The 17,876-nt window shown below is 55.1% G+C and overlaps 1 protein-coding gene across 10 annotated transcripts in view; it reads left to right on the top strand.

The window, feature by feature from the left end:
• The window catches only part of LOC128335929 (nuclear receptor corepressor 1-like), a 109,754-nt gene that overhangs the window by 77,811 nt on the left and 14,067 nt on the right, over positions 1-17,876 (top strand). For 7 of the 10 annotated variants that reach the window (XM_053274860.1, XM_053274859.1, XM_053274857.1 and 4 more), the window contains 17 exons: positions 603-774; positions 1,196-1,336; positions 2,418-2,501; positions 2,668-2,927; positions 4,115-4,466; positions 5,337-5,561; positions 5,899-6,105; positions 7,977-8,126; positions 8,534-8,662; positions 8,791-8,956; positions 10,072-10,152; positions 11,487-11,998; positions 12,644-12,778; positions 13,709-13,884; positions 14,855-15,078; positions 16,314-16,451; positions 17,333-17,475. In XM_053274860.1, the coding sequence (XP_053130835.1) occupies positions 603-774; positions 1,196-1,336; positions 2,418-2,501; positions 2,668-2,927; positions 4,115-4,466; positions 5,337-5,561; positions 5,899-6,105; positions 7,977-8,126; positions 8,534-8,662; positions 8,791-8,956; positions 10,072-10,152; positions 11,487-11,998; positions 12,644-12,778; positions 13,709-13,884; positions 14,855-15,078; positions 16,314-16,451; positions 17,333-17,475 (3,295 nt within the window). Of the gene's footprint in view, positions 1-602; positions 775-1,195; positions 1,337-2,417; positions 2,502-2,667; positions 2,928-4,114; positions 4,467-5,336; positions 5,562-5,898; positions 6,106-7,976; positions 8,127-8,533; positions 8,663-8,790; positions 8,957-10,071; positions 10,153-11,486; positions 11,999-12,263; positions 12,560-12,643; positions 12,779-13,708; positions 13,885-14,854; positions 15,079-16,313; positions 16,452-17,332; positions 17,476-17,876 lie in introns of those variants that run through there. The other 3 variants (XM_053274855.1, XM_053274856.1, XM_053274861.1) reach the window with 3 other exon arrangements.

The raw sequence follows: 17,876 nt of genomic DNA, 5'->3' as shown, positions 1-17,876 counted from the left end.
GGTCCTTCTGCGTACAAAGCAGATTATTATTATTATTATTATTATTATTATTATTATTATTACTTTTATATCCCGCTCTTCCTCCATGGAGCCCAGAACAGTGTACTACATACTTAAGTTTCTCTTCACAACAACCCTGTGAAGTAGGTTAGGCTGAGAGAGAAGTGACTGGTCCAAAGTCACCCAGCTAGTCTCGTGGCTGAATGGAGATTTGAACTCGGGTCTCCCCGGTCCTAGTCCAGCACTCTAACCACTACACCATGCTGGCTCTGCCACTGAGCTTGTTCAAAAGGCCTTTGAGCTTGTTCAAAAGGCCTTTGAACAAGCCTTTTCTCTGCCTTTCGAGCCACACTGCGCAACCAGCAGGATCCCGTGATGCAGCTCCCGGTGGATTGTACCACTTTAGACGGCAGGAGGCAGGCCTCATATTGGAGTGCTCCTCGGCCGAAATAATTCCCGGCACGTTGAATCAGCATATCAGTGAGAAGGAGGCTGTCATAGCTGCCTCCCCACACACCCCACACCCCTTTTATTTTTATTTTCCCCAAATCCACACACACACACACACACACACACTTTTAAAAAACGAACTTTCCTTGCAGGGCACACCAGCACTGTCACAGTCTGGGATCACAGCCAACCTCCTCCTGAAAGGCACCATCACCCACATGGCCACGGAGGACGGCAGCCCCGAGAAGTGCCGAGAAGAGGCGGCTGCCTCCAAGGGCCACGTCATCTACGAAGGCAAGAGCGGGCACATCATCACCTATGACAGTAAGTCAGGGGCTTGTGGGGAGTAGGGGTGTGCACAAACGGGTCCGTGCACTCCCTGGAGGCAGGCGGGGGGGAGGCCTTTAAGGGGCAGAGAGGGTGCTCATACCGGCCCTGCCGGCGCTGTGCCCCAAACCGCTGGCACAGGCCTGCAGCCCCGGTAGGCATCCTACCAGAAGTGGCTGACACGCATGCACACGAAGCAGCTCGAATGCCGGACTCCCGAACCGGTTCGGCGCTCCACAAACGGAGCGCCGAACCGGTTCGTGCACATCCCGAACCGGTTCGGCTCGTGCACATCCCTAGTGGGGAGTTGGCATCTGGCGCGAAAAGACGCCCGCTCCCCCTGAGGCACAAGGATTTGTCCATTGTGGCCTGCTCGTGTCCCCTGCTCGCCTCTTACCATCCCTCTCCGATCCGACAGCCATTAAGAATGTCCGGGAAGGAACCCACAGTCCGAGGACACCTCATGAGATGGGCCTGAAGAGGTCGTACGATGCGATAGAAGGAAACATCAAGCAAGGAATGTCGATGAAGGAATCTCCCGTCTCAGCCCCATTAGAAGGTAGCATGACGGGTGTGTGGCTTTTAAAAAAAAAAGTGTGTTTGTGGGTTGGGGATGGAGCTGTAGCTCACTTGGAAAGCCCCTGATTCACATGCAGAAGCATCCCCAGCTACATTAGCTTTTACATGGGGATGATGGGAGTTGTAGTCAACAACAACAGGAGACCATGGACAGCCAGGAAAACAAACCAATGGATCATAGAACAAATCAATCCAGAATTCTCACTTGAGGCACAAATGACCAGGCTCAAACTAGCATACTTGGGACACATGATGCGAAAACCCAGCTCCCTTGAGAAGTCCATCATGCTGGGGAAAGTGAAAGGCAAGAGAAGAAGAGGATGGCCAGCAACCAGGTGGATGGACTCGATGACGACAGCAATGAAGGCACCACGGAAAGACCTTCAAGGCCGAGTGGAAGACAGATCATCCTGGAGAGAATCGATGTATGTGGTTGCTAAGAGTCGACACCGACTTGATGGCACTTAATCAATCAGTCAATCAATCAGTCAACAACATCTGGGAATCCCTGTTAGAGGGAACGCCGCCATGGATTTCTTGACAGAGAAGTTTGTTGGAAAGAGTTTGATAAAGTTACCACATTTGCAAATCACTGTGATGTGATCACATATTTATTGGAGTGGATTCTGGCAGACGTGTTGGATTTTTGTGTATATATCCCTTAACAAGTTTTGACACCATAATGACTTTATAAATATAAACTTGCAGTAAAATTTGATTGCGTCAGTCTCTCTTGGAATAGAGGTTATGGGTTTTGTGCACATTATAGAGTCATGTCGCCAATAATCTCTCTCCTTTGCTACCTGGTATACGCAAGGCTATTGTCAATGTCTTTTTAAAGGTATATGGCCTGTTTTGTCACTACTTGCCTGTAACTGACTATCCTTGCTTTTTCGCCTCCATCGAAGGAGGTGGATTACAATAATCCAGGAAATTTCATGCATTAAAATATTAGTTAGTTTTAAAAGGTGCTGCTTTATTCTTTTTCTGATCTTTCTAAATGTTTGTTTAGAAAAGGATTGCTGTGTGTCCTCCTCACTAATGCTGTCTGGTCTCTTTAGGGTTAATCTGCCGCGCTCTACCCCGGGGTAGCCCTCACTCTGACCTGAAGGAGAGAACTGTTTTGTCTGGCTCTATAATGCAAGGTAGGGGTGTGTGTGTGTGTGTGTGTGTGTGTGTGTGTGTGTGTTGTCTGTTTAAAAAACGGTAGCTACTAAATGTGGATTGCTTCAGATCCACTCATAACCTGCCTGGTGAGCTTGCTGTGCCATGAGAACGCCACTAACGGCCATTCTTGCATTTCTCGGAAAGGCACCCCCAGAGCTACAACCGAGAGCTACGAGGAAGGCCTCAAGTACGCGAAGCAGATCAAGATGGAGTCTTCTCCGTCGCGGACCTTTGAAGGTGCCATCACCAAGGGCAAGCCCTACGACGGTGGGGTCACCACCATCAAGGAGATGGGGCGCTCCATCCACGAGATCCCCCGGCAGGACCTGCTGGGTCAGGAGAGTTGCAAGACCCCCGAGATGGTCCCCAACGCGCGACCCATCGTCGAGGGCTCCATTTCTCAGGTAGGCAGGTGCTGGCTGGTCAGTGCCAAGGCCGCCCTTCAGAAGGCAGACCACACTGAAGATGCTGAAAGGCATCATCATCTCATACTGCGTGAGAGGAGGCAATGGTCAGCCCCTCCTGTATTCCACCAAAGAAAAGCAGAGGGCTCTGTCGAAATCGACTTGATGGCAAACTTTACCTTTAAAACATGCAACCATTTTCTGGGAGTAGGAGAGAGGGCCTGCCCTCACCTCTTGCCTGTGGGCTTCCCAGAGGCATCTGGTGGGCCACTGTGTGAAGCCAGATGCTGGACTAGATGGGCCTTGGGCCTGATCCAGCAGGGCTCTTGTAGGTTCTTGTGCAGCTAAGTCTGGGGGAAATGTGTCGGGGATTTCTGAGGTAACCCTTCATACAAAGGAGGCCTCGGACAGTAGTATTTATTGCTGTTTGGTGGCGACCCCAAACCAGGCCTTCTCTAGGGTTTCCTGGGGCTCTGGAACAGGCTCCCACCCAAAACCAGAACCTCCCCATCTCGGGCTGTTTTCCTGCAACACCTGAAAACGTGCCTATTTTGTCAGGCCTTTAGTCCATAACTAGTATTTTTAAGACCGTTAAAATAACGGGCGCTAGACCACCCGCCAGCTCGCCTTCCTCGCTGCGGCCGCGGCCACCGGCTCCCCTTCCCCGCTTCGTCCACCGGCTCGCCTCGGCCGCCGGCTGGCCTCCGGTGCTGCTGTGGCCGCTGGCTCGCCTGCACCGCCGATGCGGCCGCCGGCTCGTCTCCGCCGCCGCTGCGGCCGCTGGCTCGCCTCCGCCGACTTCCCCTCCTGGCCCCTCTTGGCCCCCTCCCAGTTCCCACATGTCGGCATTTGAGCTCCATATGGCCGCTTCAGCAGCAGGGCCAGCCCCACCGCTGCCGCCTCCGCTCTCCCCGGTCCCCGCTTCTCCTCCTTTCGTGCGGAGAGGCAACATGGCCGCTTGGTGCCTACGGCCGTATCTTTCTCGGACGTTCTGGGCATGCGCTACGGGATTATACCTAAGCCTTTTATTATAGAGGATGTGTTGATGTTTTATTGATAGGTTAAATTCTTCGACACGATGTAATGTTTTAACGCTTTGTGTGTCCAGACTGCCCAGAGAGCTGTATAGTGGGCAGTATATCAATGCGAATGATAAATAAAATATTGGGCTATTTATCCCTCTCTAGGGCACCCCCATAAAATATGAGAGCAGTGGGCAGTCGGCCATCAAGCACAACGTCAAGTCCTTGATCACTGGGCCGAGCAAGCTGCCCCGGGGGATGCCGCCGCTGGAGATGGTGGCGGAGACTGTGAAGGGGGTGGAGAGGGGGAAGTATGAGGACAGCAAGGCCGGGGAGGTCCGCTCCCGCCACACCTCGGTGGTCAGCTCCGGGCCCTCGGTCCTCCGGTCGACCCTCCACGAAGCGCCGAAATCTCAAGTGAGCCCTGGGATCTACGAGGATGCCAGCGCCAGGAGGACGCCTGTGAACTACCAGAGCTTATCCAGGAGTTCTCCGATGATGAATCGGGTGGCCGACGGTGCGTCCTAGATGGTTGTGGGTGGGGCGAGGAGAAGGCCCCATTTGAGGCCAGGTGTATCCCAGCCCAGGTTTCTTGAAGAGGTGTGGGGCCAGGCCTGGAGCCCTTGAGAAAGCCAGGGCAGAAGGCCAGAGGCCTAGCATTGAGGCCAGCCTGGCCCGAGGCCTCTTTCGGTTGGCAGAAAGATGTCCCAGCGCTGAAAAGCTGCTGGTCAGTTGGCCAATCGAGTATTGTGACTAGGCCGCTTATCGGCCTTGAAAAAGCACTGTGAAACATCCCATGGAATCGCAGAATGTCCTCGAGGCCTAGGAAGTCAGAGCTGGGAGGGGCCATTTTTAAATCCGTGCTGGAACTTGCCCCGTGCGCTTCAGGGCATAGGCCCGAAGGCCCTTGTTTGTCCGTAGGCTTTGAGAGCGGGGTGAACCATTGCGTGCCCTGTTCTCACCGGTAAAGTTTTGCCCGGCTCCATAGGGCCTGCCTCTGGAGACTGGAGGGGGCTCCGTCTCGCTTTGCACTCAGGCAGGGTGTCACTCCCAGGGTGTTGCAGTGGAGCATGGCCTATGTTGGGAGAAAGGAGAGGGCAGCCAAAGGTTGAGCAGCACTTGTGCGCTCCTAAAAGCGGAAGAGCTAGCACAAGGGGGGCCACTCTGTGGCTCTCCATCTGCGGCTGGACTACAAGTCCCACCACCCCCGCTGCAATTTATTGCAGCGGGGGGTGATGGGACTTGTAGTCCAGCCGCAGATGGAGAGCCTCAGAGAGGCTGTCATCTCCATAGTGCATGAGCCCCTGGTGGTGGTGAGCCTGCCGAGGACGAAAATCCTATTTTGGAATGGATCTCTCCTAACAATGGCCGCCTTCTTCTTTTCCAGTGGGCATCGCTTCTGGGAAGCCCGTGAACCATGAGAGGAAATCCACCCTCACGCCGACGCAGCGGGAGAGCGTGCCCACAAAATCTCCCGTGCCGGGGGTTGATCCTGTCGTCGCCCACAGCCCCTTCGACCCCCACCACCGGGGCGCCACTCCAGAGGTCTACCGGAGCCACCTCCCTTCCCACCTGGACCCCGCCATCCAGTTCCACCGGGCTCTGGACCCTGGTAGGTGCTGGCCGGCTGCCCCACCAGTGGGCTGCTGCCCCTGCCCTCCCTGCCAGCACCGGGGGCGGCAACACCCTTGCTGTGACTGCTAGGCTGCTTTCCTCCCGCTCCCTGCCCTTTTAAAAAGGTGGAACTGGATTCGCATCCGTTCTCCGGCGGGTGGGCAGTGAAAAGCACCGGAACGATACAGGCCATTTGCCTTGGCCCTCTGCAAATACTCCGAGGGCAAATCGCTTGCTTTCGGGGCGCTGCCGATGCCGATTCATTCTGCTCCACCAACACCCCACCCCTCTCTCTCTCTCTCCCCACTTGCCCACCTCCCCACTCCCACGCTCAGCGGCAGCCTACATGTTCCAGAGGCAGCTCTCGCCCACCCCCGGCTACCCCAGCCAGTACCAGCTCTACGCCATGGAGAACACCCGGCAAACCATCCTCAACGACTACATCACCTCCCAGCAGATGCAAGTCAGCCTGCGGCCCGACCTCGCCAGGGGCCTCTCCCCCCGGGAGCAGACGCTGGCCCTCCCCTACGCCGGAGCAAGAGGTACGTCCGCTCTGGGTGGGCTGGAGGAGGCAGTGTGTCCAAGCCCCGCCGAGCTCCCCAGTGCAGTGCCAGGCGAGGCACCCACCTCACTGGTGGCGTCCCTGCTTGGGTTGTGTGTGTGTAAACAGGTGTGTGAGGATGGGGATATAATCCAGATTCGGACCCCCGTGTCAGGGGAGCAGGTAATTTTATTTATTTATTTATTGTTAAATTTATATACCGCCTTTCATTCAAACAATCCCAAGGCGGTCTATAGCAAAATTTAAAAAACAAGATTGTAAAAATGGCACAATTACAATATTACACTAAAAATATAAGACAGATCTGATTAAAAAATTTAAAATACAAGCATAAAAACAATACAGAGTACAAAGAGCAGCAGTAGAGACAATCAAGTAAAAGCCTGGGCAACAAGCCACGATTTAACATGCTTTCTAAAAGCTGTGATGGAGACTGAGGCACAAATAGCCACCAGGAGAGCATTCCATAGTCTGGGGGCAGCAACAGAGAAGGCTCCCAAGTGCATGACAACCGAGCCCCCCTCATTGTCGGCACCCGGAGCAGAGCCCCCTCAGATGACCTCGTCAAGCGGGCAGCAACCCTTGGGAGCAGGCTGTAACCCCACAGCTGCCATCAGCCTCAAAGAGAGAGCATCTAGTGGCTGCTTCCTTCCAAAGGAATGGGGCCCTTGCTCACTTATAGAGCCCCTGCTTGGTCTGCAGAAGGTCCCCGGTTCAGCCCCTGGCAGCCTCTCCATGTAGAGCTGGGAGAGGGTCCTGCCTGAAACCCCGGGGGAGCCACTGCCAATCAGTGTAGACAATCCTGAGCGAGGTGGGTCAGTGCTCTGACTCCGTTTGGCAGTGTCATTTGTCCATGAGCAGCAACCGTCGCTCAGTGGCCGAGCATCGGCTTTGCGTGCCAAAGGCCCCGGCTTCAGTTGCTGGCAGCAGCTCCAGGTAGGGCTGGCAGAGAGACCCCTACCTGGAACTGCCGGTACTGAGTGACATGGACCAGGTGGTCTGACTCTGTAGGAAGCCGCTTCTTTGGGGGGATGAGGCCGTAGCTCAGGGGTTGTACACCTGCTTGGCCTGCAGGGAGCCCCAGGTTCAATCCCTGGCAGCGTCTCCGGGTAGGGAGACTGAAACCTTGGAGAGGTTTGCTGCCAGTCAGTGTTGACAGAACTCGGCCAGAGGTTCCAAGTGTCTGACTCCGGTATAAGGCAGCTTCCTGTGTTCCTGTTAAAAGGGCAGCGGCAGGGGAGAGTTAATTGTGCGCACCCATCCATGTGTAATACTCCGATGTGCTGCTTTTTTTTTCTTTTCCATATCTGTGTACCGCCTACAAGGCAGCCTACCTAAGAATGAAAATGCAGCCATCATATTTATCTGTCTTAAATGCTTCCTTGCTGAAAAGCCGTGGTGTTGTTTTTAATCTTGTCATTAACGGCCCTGGGTGGTCGAACAATGCAAAGGGTGAAACAAAGCGGCTTATCAGTCTTAGTATGAAAACAACGGTGTGCCAAGCGGGCTTCCCAGATGTTGACTACAACTCCCAGCATCCCCAGCTGCAGCGGCCTTTGGCTGGCCCACCTCGTTGTAGTCGACAGCGTCTGGGAATCCCTCTTAGAGGGGACATGGTTGCCAAGGAGATGGGCAGGCGGTATCGGTCCAGATCATCACAGCCTCTGGTTTTGGCAGTGAAAGGGCTTGATTTCAGTTTGGCGGGACATCGTTCTTCCAGCGGTGTTGAGGGCGCAATGGAGGAGATGATGTGGGGAGCAGGAGGGGGTCATGGAGGGGGCAGCCGCAGTGCTGCCAGACAGCCACCTCCTCCTTGCCGTCACCTTCTTCTTTTTCTCCTTCTCCGACTAGGAATCATTGACTTGAACAGCATGGCCCCGACCATCTTGGTGCCCCACCCCAGTGGAACCAGCACCCCCCCAATGGAGAGGATCACGTACATCCCTGGGACTCAGCTTGCTTTCCCCACCAGGCCTTACAACCCTCCCTCCATGTCCCCAGGTAAGGAGCTGTCAGGAGACCCCTGGACCTCTTCCGGGCGGGCGGGGTTTTGGGCGGATCCCCTGCCCTGACAGGAGCCTCGGAACCTGGGGCCGCCTGCCGATGTGCCAGCACTAAGCTACGGTAGTCCCCCGTCTGAGTGCAAGCCCAGGCGGACCCTGCTCAGCCAAGGGGACCGTCCAGGCTGGCTCCCACGAGACCGGCTCTCCTCCCCAAAGTCAGCTCGCGTCCCTTGCAGGCTTTTGGGTGCCAGGGCTTCCTGAAGGCTGAGCTTCTCCAGATCTTTGGTGTGGGGTGCAAGTGAGTTTGGTACAGGCCATGGGGCCAGCCAATGGGCAGCAGCCTCTTCCCCGAGACACGCCCTCCGCCTGCCCTGTGTGCTCAAAAGCGTTCCCCCACCCCCACAGCAGGCCACCCTTCCCACCTGGCGGCTTCTGCTGTTGCCAACGCCGAGAGGGAGCGCGAGAAGGAACGGGAGAGGGAACGGGAGCGGGAGAGGATCGCTGCCGTACCCTCCGAGCTCTACCTCCGCCCAGGTGAGTCCCCAGTGCCCCTTCTGGGTCCGCCTCGCCTGCCGGCTGGGCTTGATTCTGAAGTCTCCAATTCTGCACGGTGGCCCCCGCCTTGCCCTCCCACTAACTTGGCCCTCCTTGGCGTTCCGAAGGTGCTGAACAACCGGGCAGGCCCGGGAGCCACGGCTACGTCCGCTCGCCTTCCCCCTCGGTCCGAAGCCAGGAGACCATCTTGCAACAGCGGCCCAGCATCTTCCAGGGATCCAACGGGACGAGCGTGATCACCCCGCTGGACCCGGCTGCCCAGCTGCGCATCATGTAGGTACCGGGTTCTTCTTGTGTGGCGTGGCGCCCTTGGCCAGGATGCTGCCGGTCCGTGCCTGGGAAAGAGGCCTTCCCTGCAGTGGGGAGCCAGAGCTTCACAGATCTTCATAAGAAGCTGCTCTGGAGAGAGTCAGGCCCCTGGTCTGTCTCGTTTGACTCTGACTGGCAGCGGCTTCTGCAAGGTTACAGGCAGGAGTGTCTCTCCCTGCTCCACCTGGAGATGCTGCCGGCGGGGTTGAACTTGAGGCCTGTAGGTAGAATACTGTAGGTATTTGATAGGAACTAATTTTGTGGAGGTTACATAGGAAGCTGCCTTATGCTGAGTCAGACCATTGGTCTATCTAACCCAGTGTGGTCTGCACAGACTGGTGGCAGTTTTCCAGTATGGTGTACTGAGTCAGACCCTTGGTCTGTTGAGCTCAGGATTGCCTACCCAGACTGGCAGCAGCTTCTCCAAGGTTGCAGGCAGGAGTCTCTCCCAGCCCTACCTGGAGATGCTGCCAGGGGTTGAACTTGAGGCCTTCTGCCAGTGTGTTCTCTCATTTCCCCCCATCTCTGTGTGAAATGAGTTTTGTTCTGGGCGGCAGGATCAAGGCACTGTGTGTTCACCTGCATTCAGAGTGGGGCCTTCCTGATTTAACCTGAGCGGGGTCTAAAATTAAGTGAGCGGTCCTAAAAAACCATGTGAGCGCGCACACATGTGCACACCTTAGAGGGAACACTGCTTTCTGTGGCTGCATACCTTACCGTGCTTGCCTGTAGTCTCCCATTCAAATGCAAACCAAGGTGGACCCTGCTGAGCAAAGTGGACCATTCCTGCTCACTGCCCATAAGAGCAGCTTCCCTCCTTCCTGCTGTGGGAGGTCCCTGGTTAAAGGAATCTCTGGTCACAGGTCGTGTTCCCTCTCACAGGGATTCCCAGATGTTGTTGACTACAACTCCCAGAATTCCCTAGCAAAAGCCACTGCAGCTAGGGATTCTGGGAGTTGTAGTCAACAATGTCTGGGATGAGAGGCAACACTGGCCCTAGGACTGGGTGAAGACCTTGGGCTGCTGCTGTTGCTGAATTTATTTTAAAAAAGACTTTCTATGCCGCCATTCTTCCCAAGGGAATTCATGGGTGCTATAAAAGAATTCAGCCTCCGTTTTAAAGCAGATGACCAGGAAGATCTTTCCCCTCAAGTTGTTTGGTGAGTGTGTGTGTGTGCGCGTGTGTGTGTGTATATATATATATATATAGAGAGAGAGAGAGAGAGAGAGCGCATGCGCACACGTGCATGCACGCAGTATTCCCTCTAAGACGTGTACATGTGCTCATGCTTACATGGTTTTTGATGTCCACTCAGTTAAGTTTAGATCTTGCTCAGGTTGAACCAGGAAGGCCCCACTCTGAACGCATGTGCGCACACACTGCCCTGATACCACTGCCCAGAGCAAAACTCATTCCGTACACAGAGGGGGGAAATTAGTTTATTTCCTGGTGGCTGCTCTAGCTTGGAGCGTAAAGGAGAGCATAGGAACATGGGAAGCTGCCATATACTGAGTCAGACCATTGGTCTATCTAGATTGGTCTTGTCTTCACAGACTGGCAGCGGCTTCTCCCAGGTGGCAGGCAGGAGTCTCTCTCAGCCCCCCTGGCACCACGTGGAGACGATCGTTCACGCTGTGCCATGCTGAGCTTTGCCAAGTGCTGGGGGTTGGTGGGGTGGCAGCTCCTTGAAGGGAAGCGGAACTCTCTGGAGTCCCTGCACTGCATTGGAAGACCTGCACGGAGTCCCAGCACCTTATTTATTTACCATATTTTTATGCTGCCTGATATGCACATCTCTAGGCGGCGGACAAAATTTAAAATATTTAAAAGTCAACGTGGATGAAAACACATGACCCAATAGCAACAAGAGCATGAAACCGTTCATTAAAACCAATTATTAAAATGGATTCGGATGCAAAGCCTGTCCCTGAAAACAAACCCAGCCGGAGATGCTCTTAATTCCGCAGGGAGCCTCTTCCAAAGCCCTGGAGTGGCCACAGAGAAAGCCCAGTCCTGGGTAGCCACCGAACGAGCCGGTGGCAACGGTAACTGGATTGTAAACGGCGGCAGGGTTTGCAACAATCGCTGAGACCCAGCCGTTACGGCAGGGGCGTAGCTATAACGGAGCAAAAGGGTTCAAAGAAGACGGGCCCCCAGCTCCTGAGGGCCCTCCAGGTCCACCTCTCCCTATTTTCTTCATTATGTCCCTCACTCTGGGGGGCCGCCAGAGAGAGGGATGAACACGGGCCCCCTTTCCCCTAGCTACGCCCCTGCGTTACAGGCTGTATAGGTCATAACCAGCATTCCCGCAAGAGATTTTAAGAGAGGCCTCCGTCTCTCTTGAAAAGCCTAGTCCTGTGTGGAGGTCAGCAGAGGAGGAAACGGCCAGCGGAAACGGCTTTTCGCCAGCGTGGCCCCTGCTTGCAAAAGAGTGGGGGTCCCTCGGCTCGATTCTCCCCCACCTGCCCCACTGAGCTTTTCTACCTTTGCCAGCAGGCAGCTCCCTCCCGGCACCCCCTCCATCACACAGGGCTTGCCGGCTTCACGCTACAACACGGCAGCTGATGCCCTGGCCGCCCTGGTGGACGCTGCCGCCTCAGCCCCGCAGATGGAAGTGGCCAAGTCAAAAGAGGGCAAGCACGACACAGGCCGGATCGAAGAGAACCCGGGCCGGCGGCCGGGGGTGGTGAGTGAACTGCAGCCGCCGCCGCCACAGCAGCAGATGGAGGCCAAGGCGCTGGAGGCAGAGAAGAGGGGGCCTCCTCCGGGCACCTTCTCCTCCTCCTCCTCCTCCTCGGGCTACAGCGGTGGCAAGTTGGTCTACTCGGACGCCGGGAAGGAGAAGGGCCCGCCTCCCGTCTCCAAGTACGAGGAGGAGCTGCGGACACGCGGCAAGACCACCATCACGGCCGCCAACTTCATCGACGTCATCATCACGCGGCAGATCGCCTCTGACAAGGACGCCCGGGACCGCGGCTCCCAGAGCTCGGACTCCTCCAGCAGCCGTAGGTGGCCTGCTGGCGGGTGGGGGTGGGTGGGATTTCCCTGTTTACCTTTTTACCTGAATGGAAGGCGACTCTGACTGTAAGGCGAGGCCTTAAAAGAGAGAGTTAAATACAGGTGATACCTCTATTTAACCCAAAGAAAGACTACTATGAATCCAAGATATCTCTCTCTCTCTCTCTCTCTCTCTCTCTCTCTCTCTCTCTCTCACACACACACACACACACACACACACACACACACACACACACACACACACACACACAGTATCTAACAGGCAAGAGCAGCATCGAGATCTCTCCCACCACTCAAGCACCAGGCTGTGGCTGTGTTCATCCAATTCAGTTGCTGCTCCTTGCTGATCAGGAATGCTCCTCTCCCTCCACAACAGCGGAAACCCCAGCTTAGAATGCTGGTGTTGTGCACCCCCAGGCTTTTAAGGTCTCCTTTTACTTTTAATTTGTAATCACCCCTTGTGCTTTATGCTGGTCTCTGACCGTAATCAAGATTGACTGATGGATCGAGTTGGAGCGAGGCTGCCGTGTAAGTGTAGAATTGTGGGGTCTCGCCTCCTGCCACTGGGGGAGTCAGGAACCCTTTAATGACCTCTCCCTCTCTCTCCCCCTCCCCCCCCTTGATCCACACAGTCTCCTCCTCCTCGCACCGCTACGAGCCCCCCCGAGATGCCATTGAGGTGATCAGCCCTGCCAGCTCGCCTGTCCCGCCCCAGGAAAAGATCCCGCCTTATCAGCAGGAGGCTCCCAAAATGAGCCAGCCAGAAAGTAAGTTTTGGCGGTTGAATCCCATGCCCCTTCCCCAGTTACAGGGACACAGGCCTTCTGCTGAGTCAGGCCCTTGGCCCCTCTAGCTCTGGATTGTCCTCACTGACCGGCAGCAGCACTCCAGGCATCTTTCCCAGCCCCACCTGGAGAGGCTGCCGGTGATTTGACCTGGGACCTTCTGCTTGCAAAGCAGGGTCTCTCTTACAGAGCTGTGGCCCCATTCATATCAAGCTGCCTTATACGGAGCTGGACCCATGGTCCATCTAGCTGAGTATCGTCTACACCAGGGATTGGCCATGTTGGGTCGCCAGATGTTAGTGGACTCCAGCTCCCATAAGCTCCAGCCCCAGTGGCCTTTGGTTGGGGATTATGGGAGTTCGTCCAATAACATCTGGGGACCCAACATTGAGAATCTCTGGTCTACACAGACTGGCAGCGGCTTCTCCAGGGTTGCAGGCAGGAGGTGTCTCGCAGCCCTATCTTGGAGATGCTGCCAGGGGGGGACTTGAAATGCTCTTCCCAGAGCAGCCCCATCCCCTAAGGGGAATACCATCCAGTGCTCACACATGTCGTCTCCCATTCAGATGCAAACTAGGGTGGAGTCCCTGCTTACCAAAGGGGACAAGTCATGCTTGCTACCACAGGGCCAGCTCCTTTCCCTTGTTTGGAGAACATGCCTCTGAAATGCGTTTAGCTGTAGAGCCTCCATTTTGAGGGGCGGTATATCTGACGAGTCCCTATTGCCAGGGAGCAAACACCAGGCGAGAGGCAGCTGCTTTAAACGCTGGGCTTGCAGGCTTTTGGGAAGCATCTGTCTGGCCGCTTCTGGGAACGGGATGCTGGGCTAGCCGGGGGCCTCTAGTTTGGCAAAGCCATCCTTAAGAGCCATACAGCCACCAACATCTCTTCTCCTTCCTTTGGGAAAACCAGGAGACTGCAGCCGGCAGTACGAGGGGGCAATCCACTCATACCGGCCCCAGCAGGATTCGCCTTCGCCGCAGCAGCCACCTCCCCCACCCCCGCCCCCACCATCCTCGCAGGCTGACGGAATGGGACCTGTGCCACACACCACCCACCGCCTGATAACGCTTGCCGATCATATCTGTGTAAGTGATTTGCACTCTTGGGGGCGCTGCTGGTCTCCGTTCCCGATGACTCTCTGCGGGGATGGCTGTAGAATTCAGCCCCTGCAGAACTTCGAGCAATGGGGCTCGTGTGTGTCTGTGTGTGTGGTGCTTGTATATTACATGGTCCAGTTATAGATGATGGGGGGAAACATACAGAGTTGGGTCCGTCTAGCTCTCTGGCCTCCGCTTTCCAGGGGAGGTTCCAGACAGGTGATCTTTCCCAGCCCTGCTTGCCTGGGGTTGATTCTTTGGCCTCCTGCATGCAAAGCCCATGATGCTGTGCCACGCTGCTACCACTCCCCCTGCTGTCAACCTTATGTTTCTTTTTAGATTTTAAGCCCTTATTGAGACAGGGGGCCGTCTTATTTATGAATTTTTTATTTTTCTGTGTAAACTGCTTTGAGAACTTGTGTTGAACAGCATTACATAAATATTCGTAGTAGTAGTGTGATATCTGTCCCAAGCCTGTTCTCGGTTCTCTCTTTCCTCACACACGAGAGAATTCTGCTCCCAGACCATTCTAATGATGCCTGTTTTAATATGTGCACATTTTAATATGTGCATAATATGTTCATTTAATATGTGCACCTGCAAACCCCCAAAAGTTGATCTTTCAGGTTCTGACCTGTGGGCCGTCCCCTTACGTCCAAAAGACAAAAAAGGATGGCCGTCCACTGTTAACTGAGCAAGGAGGCACCTTTTAAAAGTGGCGAAACTCTTCCCTTTATCAGGGGGAGAGCAACTGGCCCTCTCCAACCCCAGCACAGCATCCCTCCTGTGGCTGTTGCTGGTGTCTGTCTTATGTTTCTTTGTAGACTGTGAGCCCTTTGGGGACAGGGATCCATCTTATTACTTTATTATTGTTTTCTCTGTGGAAACAGCCTAGGGGACTTTGGTTGAAAAGCAGTCGATAAATATTCGTCGTTGGTGTGTTCTCTCCCACCCGCAGCAAATCATCACGCAAGATTTTGCTCGCAGCCAAGCCTCCACGCAGCCGCCCCTCCAGACGCCCACCAGCACATTCCAGACCACTGCTCCAACGTCCATTGCCACAGCAAGCCGGGCAAAGTCCAACCGCTACAGCCCGGAGGCGCCGCTGCAGCCCAGTCCCCACCAGCGCCCCGGTTCCCGGGTCTCCCCGGAAAACCTCTCCGACAAAGGCAGCAGGGGAAGGTAAGCTTGGAGGGGAGTGTACCTGGCCTCATATGAGCAGCTCATTGGGCAGGATCCAGGCCGAGCCACGCCGGAGCACCACTGAAATCTGAGAGCTGAATCCAGCTTCCTGGTAGGGTTCCTCCCCACGTTGATGAGAGGATGCAGTGTTAGACTGGGAAGGACTTGATTCTCCACCCGCCTCTCTGCGGCTTATCTGACTCAATTCACCTTTGGGGGGCTTTGCCGTCTGCACTGCCTTGACAGGCGATCTCAGAGCCCGAGAACCAACGGCTGCCGAGGCTGGTTCCCCCCATAATGGGGGGATGCGGGACAAAACTGTGCTCAAAGTTTCCTTGAAAACCTCCCAAGGAAGGAGAGTCCACGAACCAACCCCAACACCACCCCACCCCCGTCCCCACCATGATGGGATCAGAGGAAGCTGCCTTCTACGGAGTCAGACTAGTTCAGGGTTGTCTGCTCTGGCTGGCAGCAGCTCTCCAAGGTTTCAAGCAAGAGTCTCTCCAGCCCTACCTGGAGATGCTGCCAGGGGCTGAACCTGGGGGCGTTCTGCACGCGAAGCAGAGGCTCTTCCACTCAGCTCCAGCCCCACCTCCTAAGGGGCGTCGTTTACAGTGCCCACCAACAGCGTTGCCCACCCAAATGCAAACCAGGGCAGATTCTGCTCAGCATGGGAACATAGGAAACTGCCATATACGGAGTCAGACCAATGGTCTATCTAGCTCAGTATTGTCTTCACAGACTGGCAGTGGCTTCTCCGAGGTTGCAGGCAGGAGTCTCTCTCAGCCCTGTCTTTGGAGATGCTGCCAGGGAGGGAACTTGGGACCTTCTGCTCTTCCCAGAGCGGCCCCATCCCCTAAGGGGGGAATATCTTGCAGTGCTCACACACGTAGTCTCCCATTCATATGTAACCAGGGCAGACGCTGCTTAGCTGTGGGGACAAGTCATGCCTGCTACCACCAGACCAGCTATCCTCTGAAGTGTCCCCTCTCACAGGGATTCCCAGCTGTGGTGGACTACAACTCCCAGAATCCCCGAGCAAAAGCCACTGCGGCTGGGGATTCTGGGAGTTGTAGTCCACCACAGCTGGGAATCCCCATTGGAAGGAACCGTGCTGCTCAGCAAAGGGGACCCTTCCTGCCTGCAGCCATCAGACCTGCTCTCCTGTTGGTGTGTGTCTGTTTTGTTCTGCTCTGTTTTAAGCGTCCTGCCCGCTTGCCTTGCCCCCCTTTTAGGCTCGGCAAGTCCCCCGAGAGAAGCCACCTTGCTTCTGAGCCATACGAGCCCATCTCCCCGCCCCAGGCACCAGCTGCCCATGAGAAGCAGGACAGCCTCTTGCTGCTCTCCCAAAGAGCGGAGCCTTCGGAACAAAGGTACGGAAGCGGAGGGCCAGGAGACGTCCCACCCGCCCTGGGAGGCACTGGCCTGGACTCGCACAATCTTGGGGTGTGCACCTAGTCCGAGATATCACAGGGACTAGAGCCTCACCAGCCGTGCTGGCCTTTACCAAGTCTGTGGTGGTAAAGACCTTGCTGAGTCCTCGGGCACCTCCGAGGCGGACATGTTTATTCCAGCTTAAGTTTTTATGGATAGCAGTCTGCGTCATCCAGTGCATGGAGGCATGTTCTCAAATGGGCGGGTTAGAGAGGTATGCATAGGCAGCTGCTGCCTACTGAGTCAGACCCTTGGTCCACCTAGCTCAGGGTTCTCTGCACTGACTGGCAGCTGCTCTCCAGGCAGGCGTTTCTCCCAGCCCTACCGGGAGATGCCACCAGGGATTGAACTCGGGGCCTTCTGTGTGAAAAGCAGGGGCTCTGCCACTGAACTGTGGCCCCGATAAGGGGAATATAATACAGCACTCACATGTGGTCACCCCCCCAATGCAAACCAAGGCAGACCCTGCTTAGCAAAGGGGACAATTCATGCTCAGTACCGCAAGACCGGCTCTCCTCCCTGTAGGGGTCGAGAGGCAACCGTGAACAGGCCTGAATAAGTGGGGCATGCCTTCGAGGGAACACTGCCAGCCCGCCTCTTCCTGTCATAATTTTTAGGTTAAAAATGTTTAGGTTTTAGTCTGTGTTTGACCTTTAAATTGTTTAAATTGTGTTAAGTTTTGCGTACGTTTTTAACTTGTTTTGCGTTGTTGTTAACCGCCCAGAGACGAAAGTTTGGGGCAGTGCACAAATTTAATAAACAAACAAACCAATATTCTGGGCATTTCCTTCTTCCTCACCGCCCTCTTGGGTCCCAGCAGGACGGACTCCCGTTCTCCAGGCAGCATCAACTACCTGCCCTCCTTCTTCACCAAGCTGGAGAATACCTCACCGATGGTGAAGTCCAAGAAACAGGAAATATTTCGCAAGTTGAACTCCTGTGGTGGAGGTGACTCGGACATGGGTAAGGAGGTTTTGCTTTCTCTCTTTTCTTGAGTTTTGCTTTATGAAATGTTATGAGTTCCAAAACGGCGCACCAGAGACTAGGAACATAATACAGAACGTAATACACACTTTCTCCAATTGTAAGGGTTGGATTACTCTCTAGCGTTTCAGTTCATTCCGTGTGTGTGTGTGTGGTTTGGGAGGGGTGTACTAAAAGGGCGATGTGGTGAATTAGCCCCACAGACACACACACTCAAGAAAAAGTAAACGGGGATTGTGGGTGGGAGAGGGGATGCCGCCTTTGGCGAACACAGCAGGTCCTTCCTCTGGGGTTGAAAGGAGAGGTTCCTGAGCCAGGTGTCGGAGACCTCCGTGTATCTTGTTAGAGGTCAGGCAAGACGTGGGGAGGAGATGTGTCCT

This window comes from Hemicordylus capensis, chromosome 12 (assembly GCF_027244095.1).
Source record: "Hemicordylus capensis ecotype Gifberg chromosome 12, rHemCap1.1.pri, whole genome shotgun sequence".
Taxonomy (NCBI): Eukaryota; Metazoa; Chordata; class Lepidosauria; order Squamata; family Cordylidae; genus Hemicordylus; species Hemicordylus capensis.
Note: the sequence above shows the minus strand (reverse complement) of the source record. Positions and strands in the feature narration are given on the sequence as shown.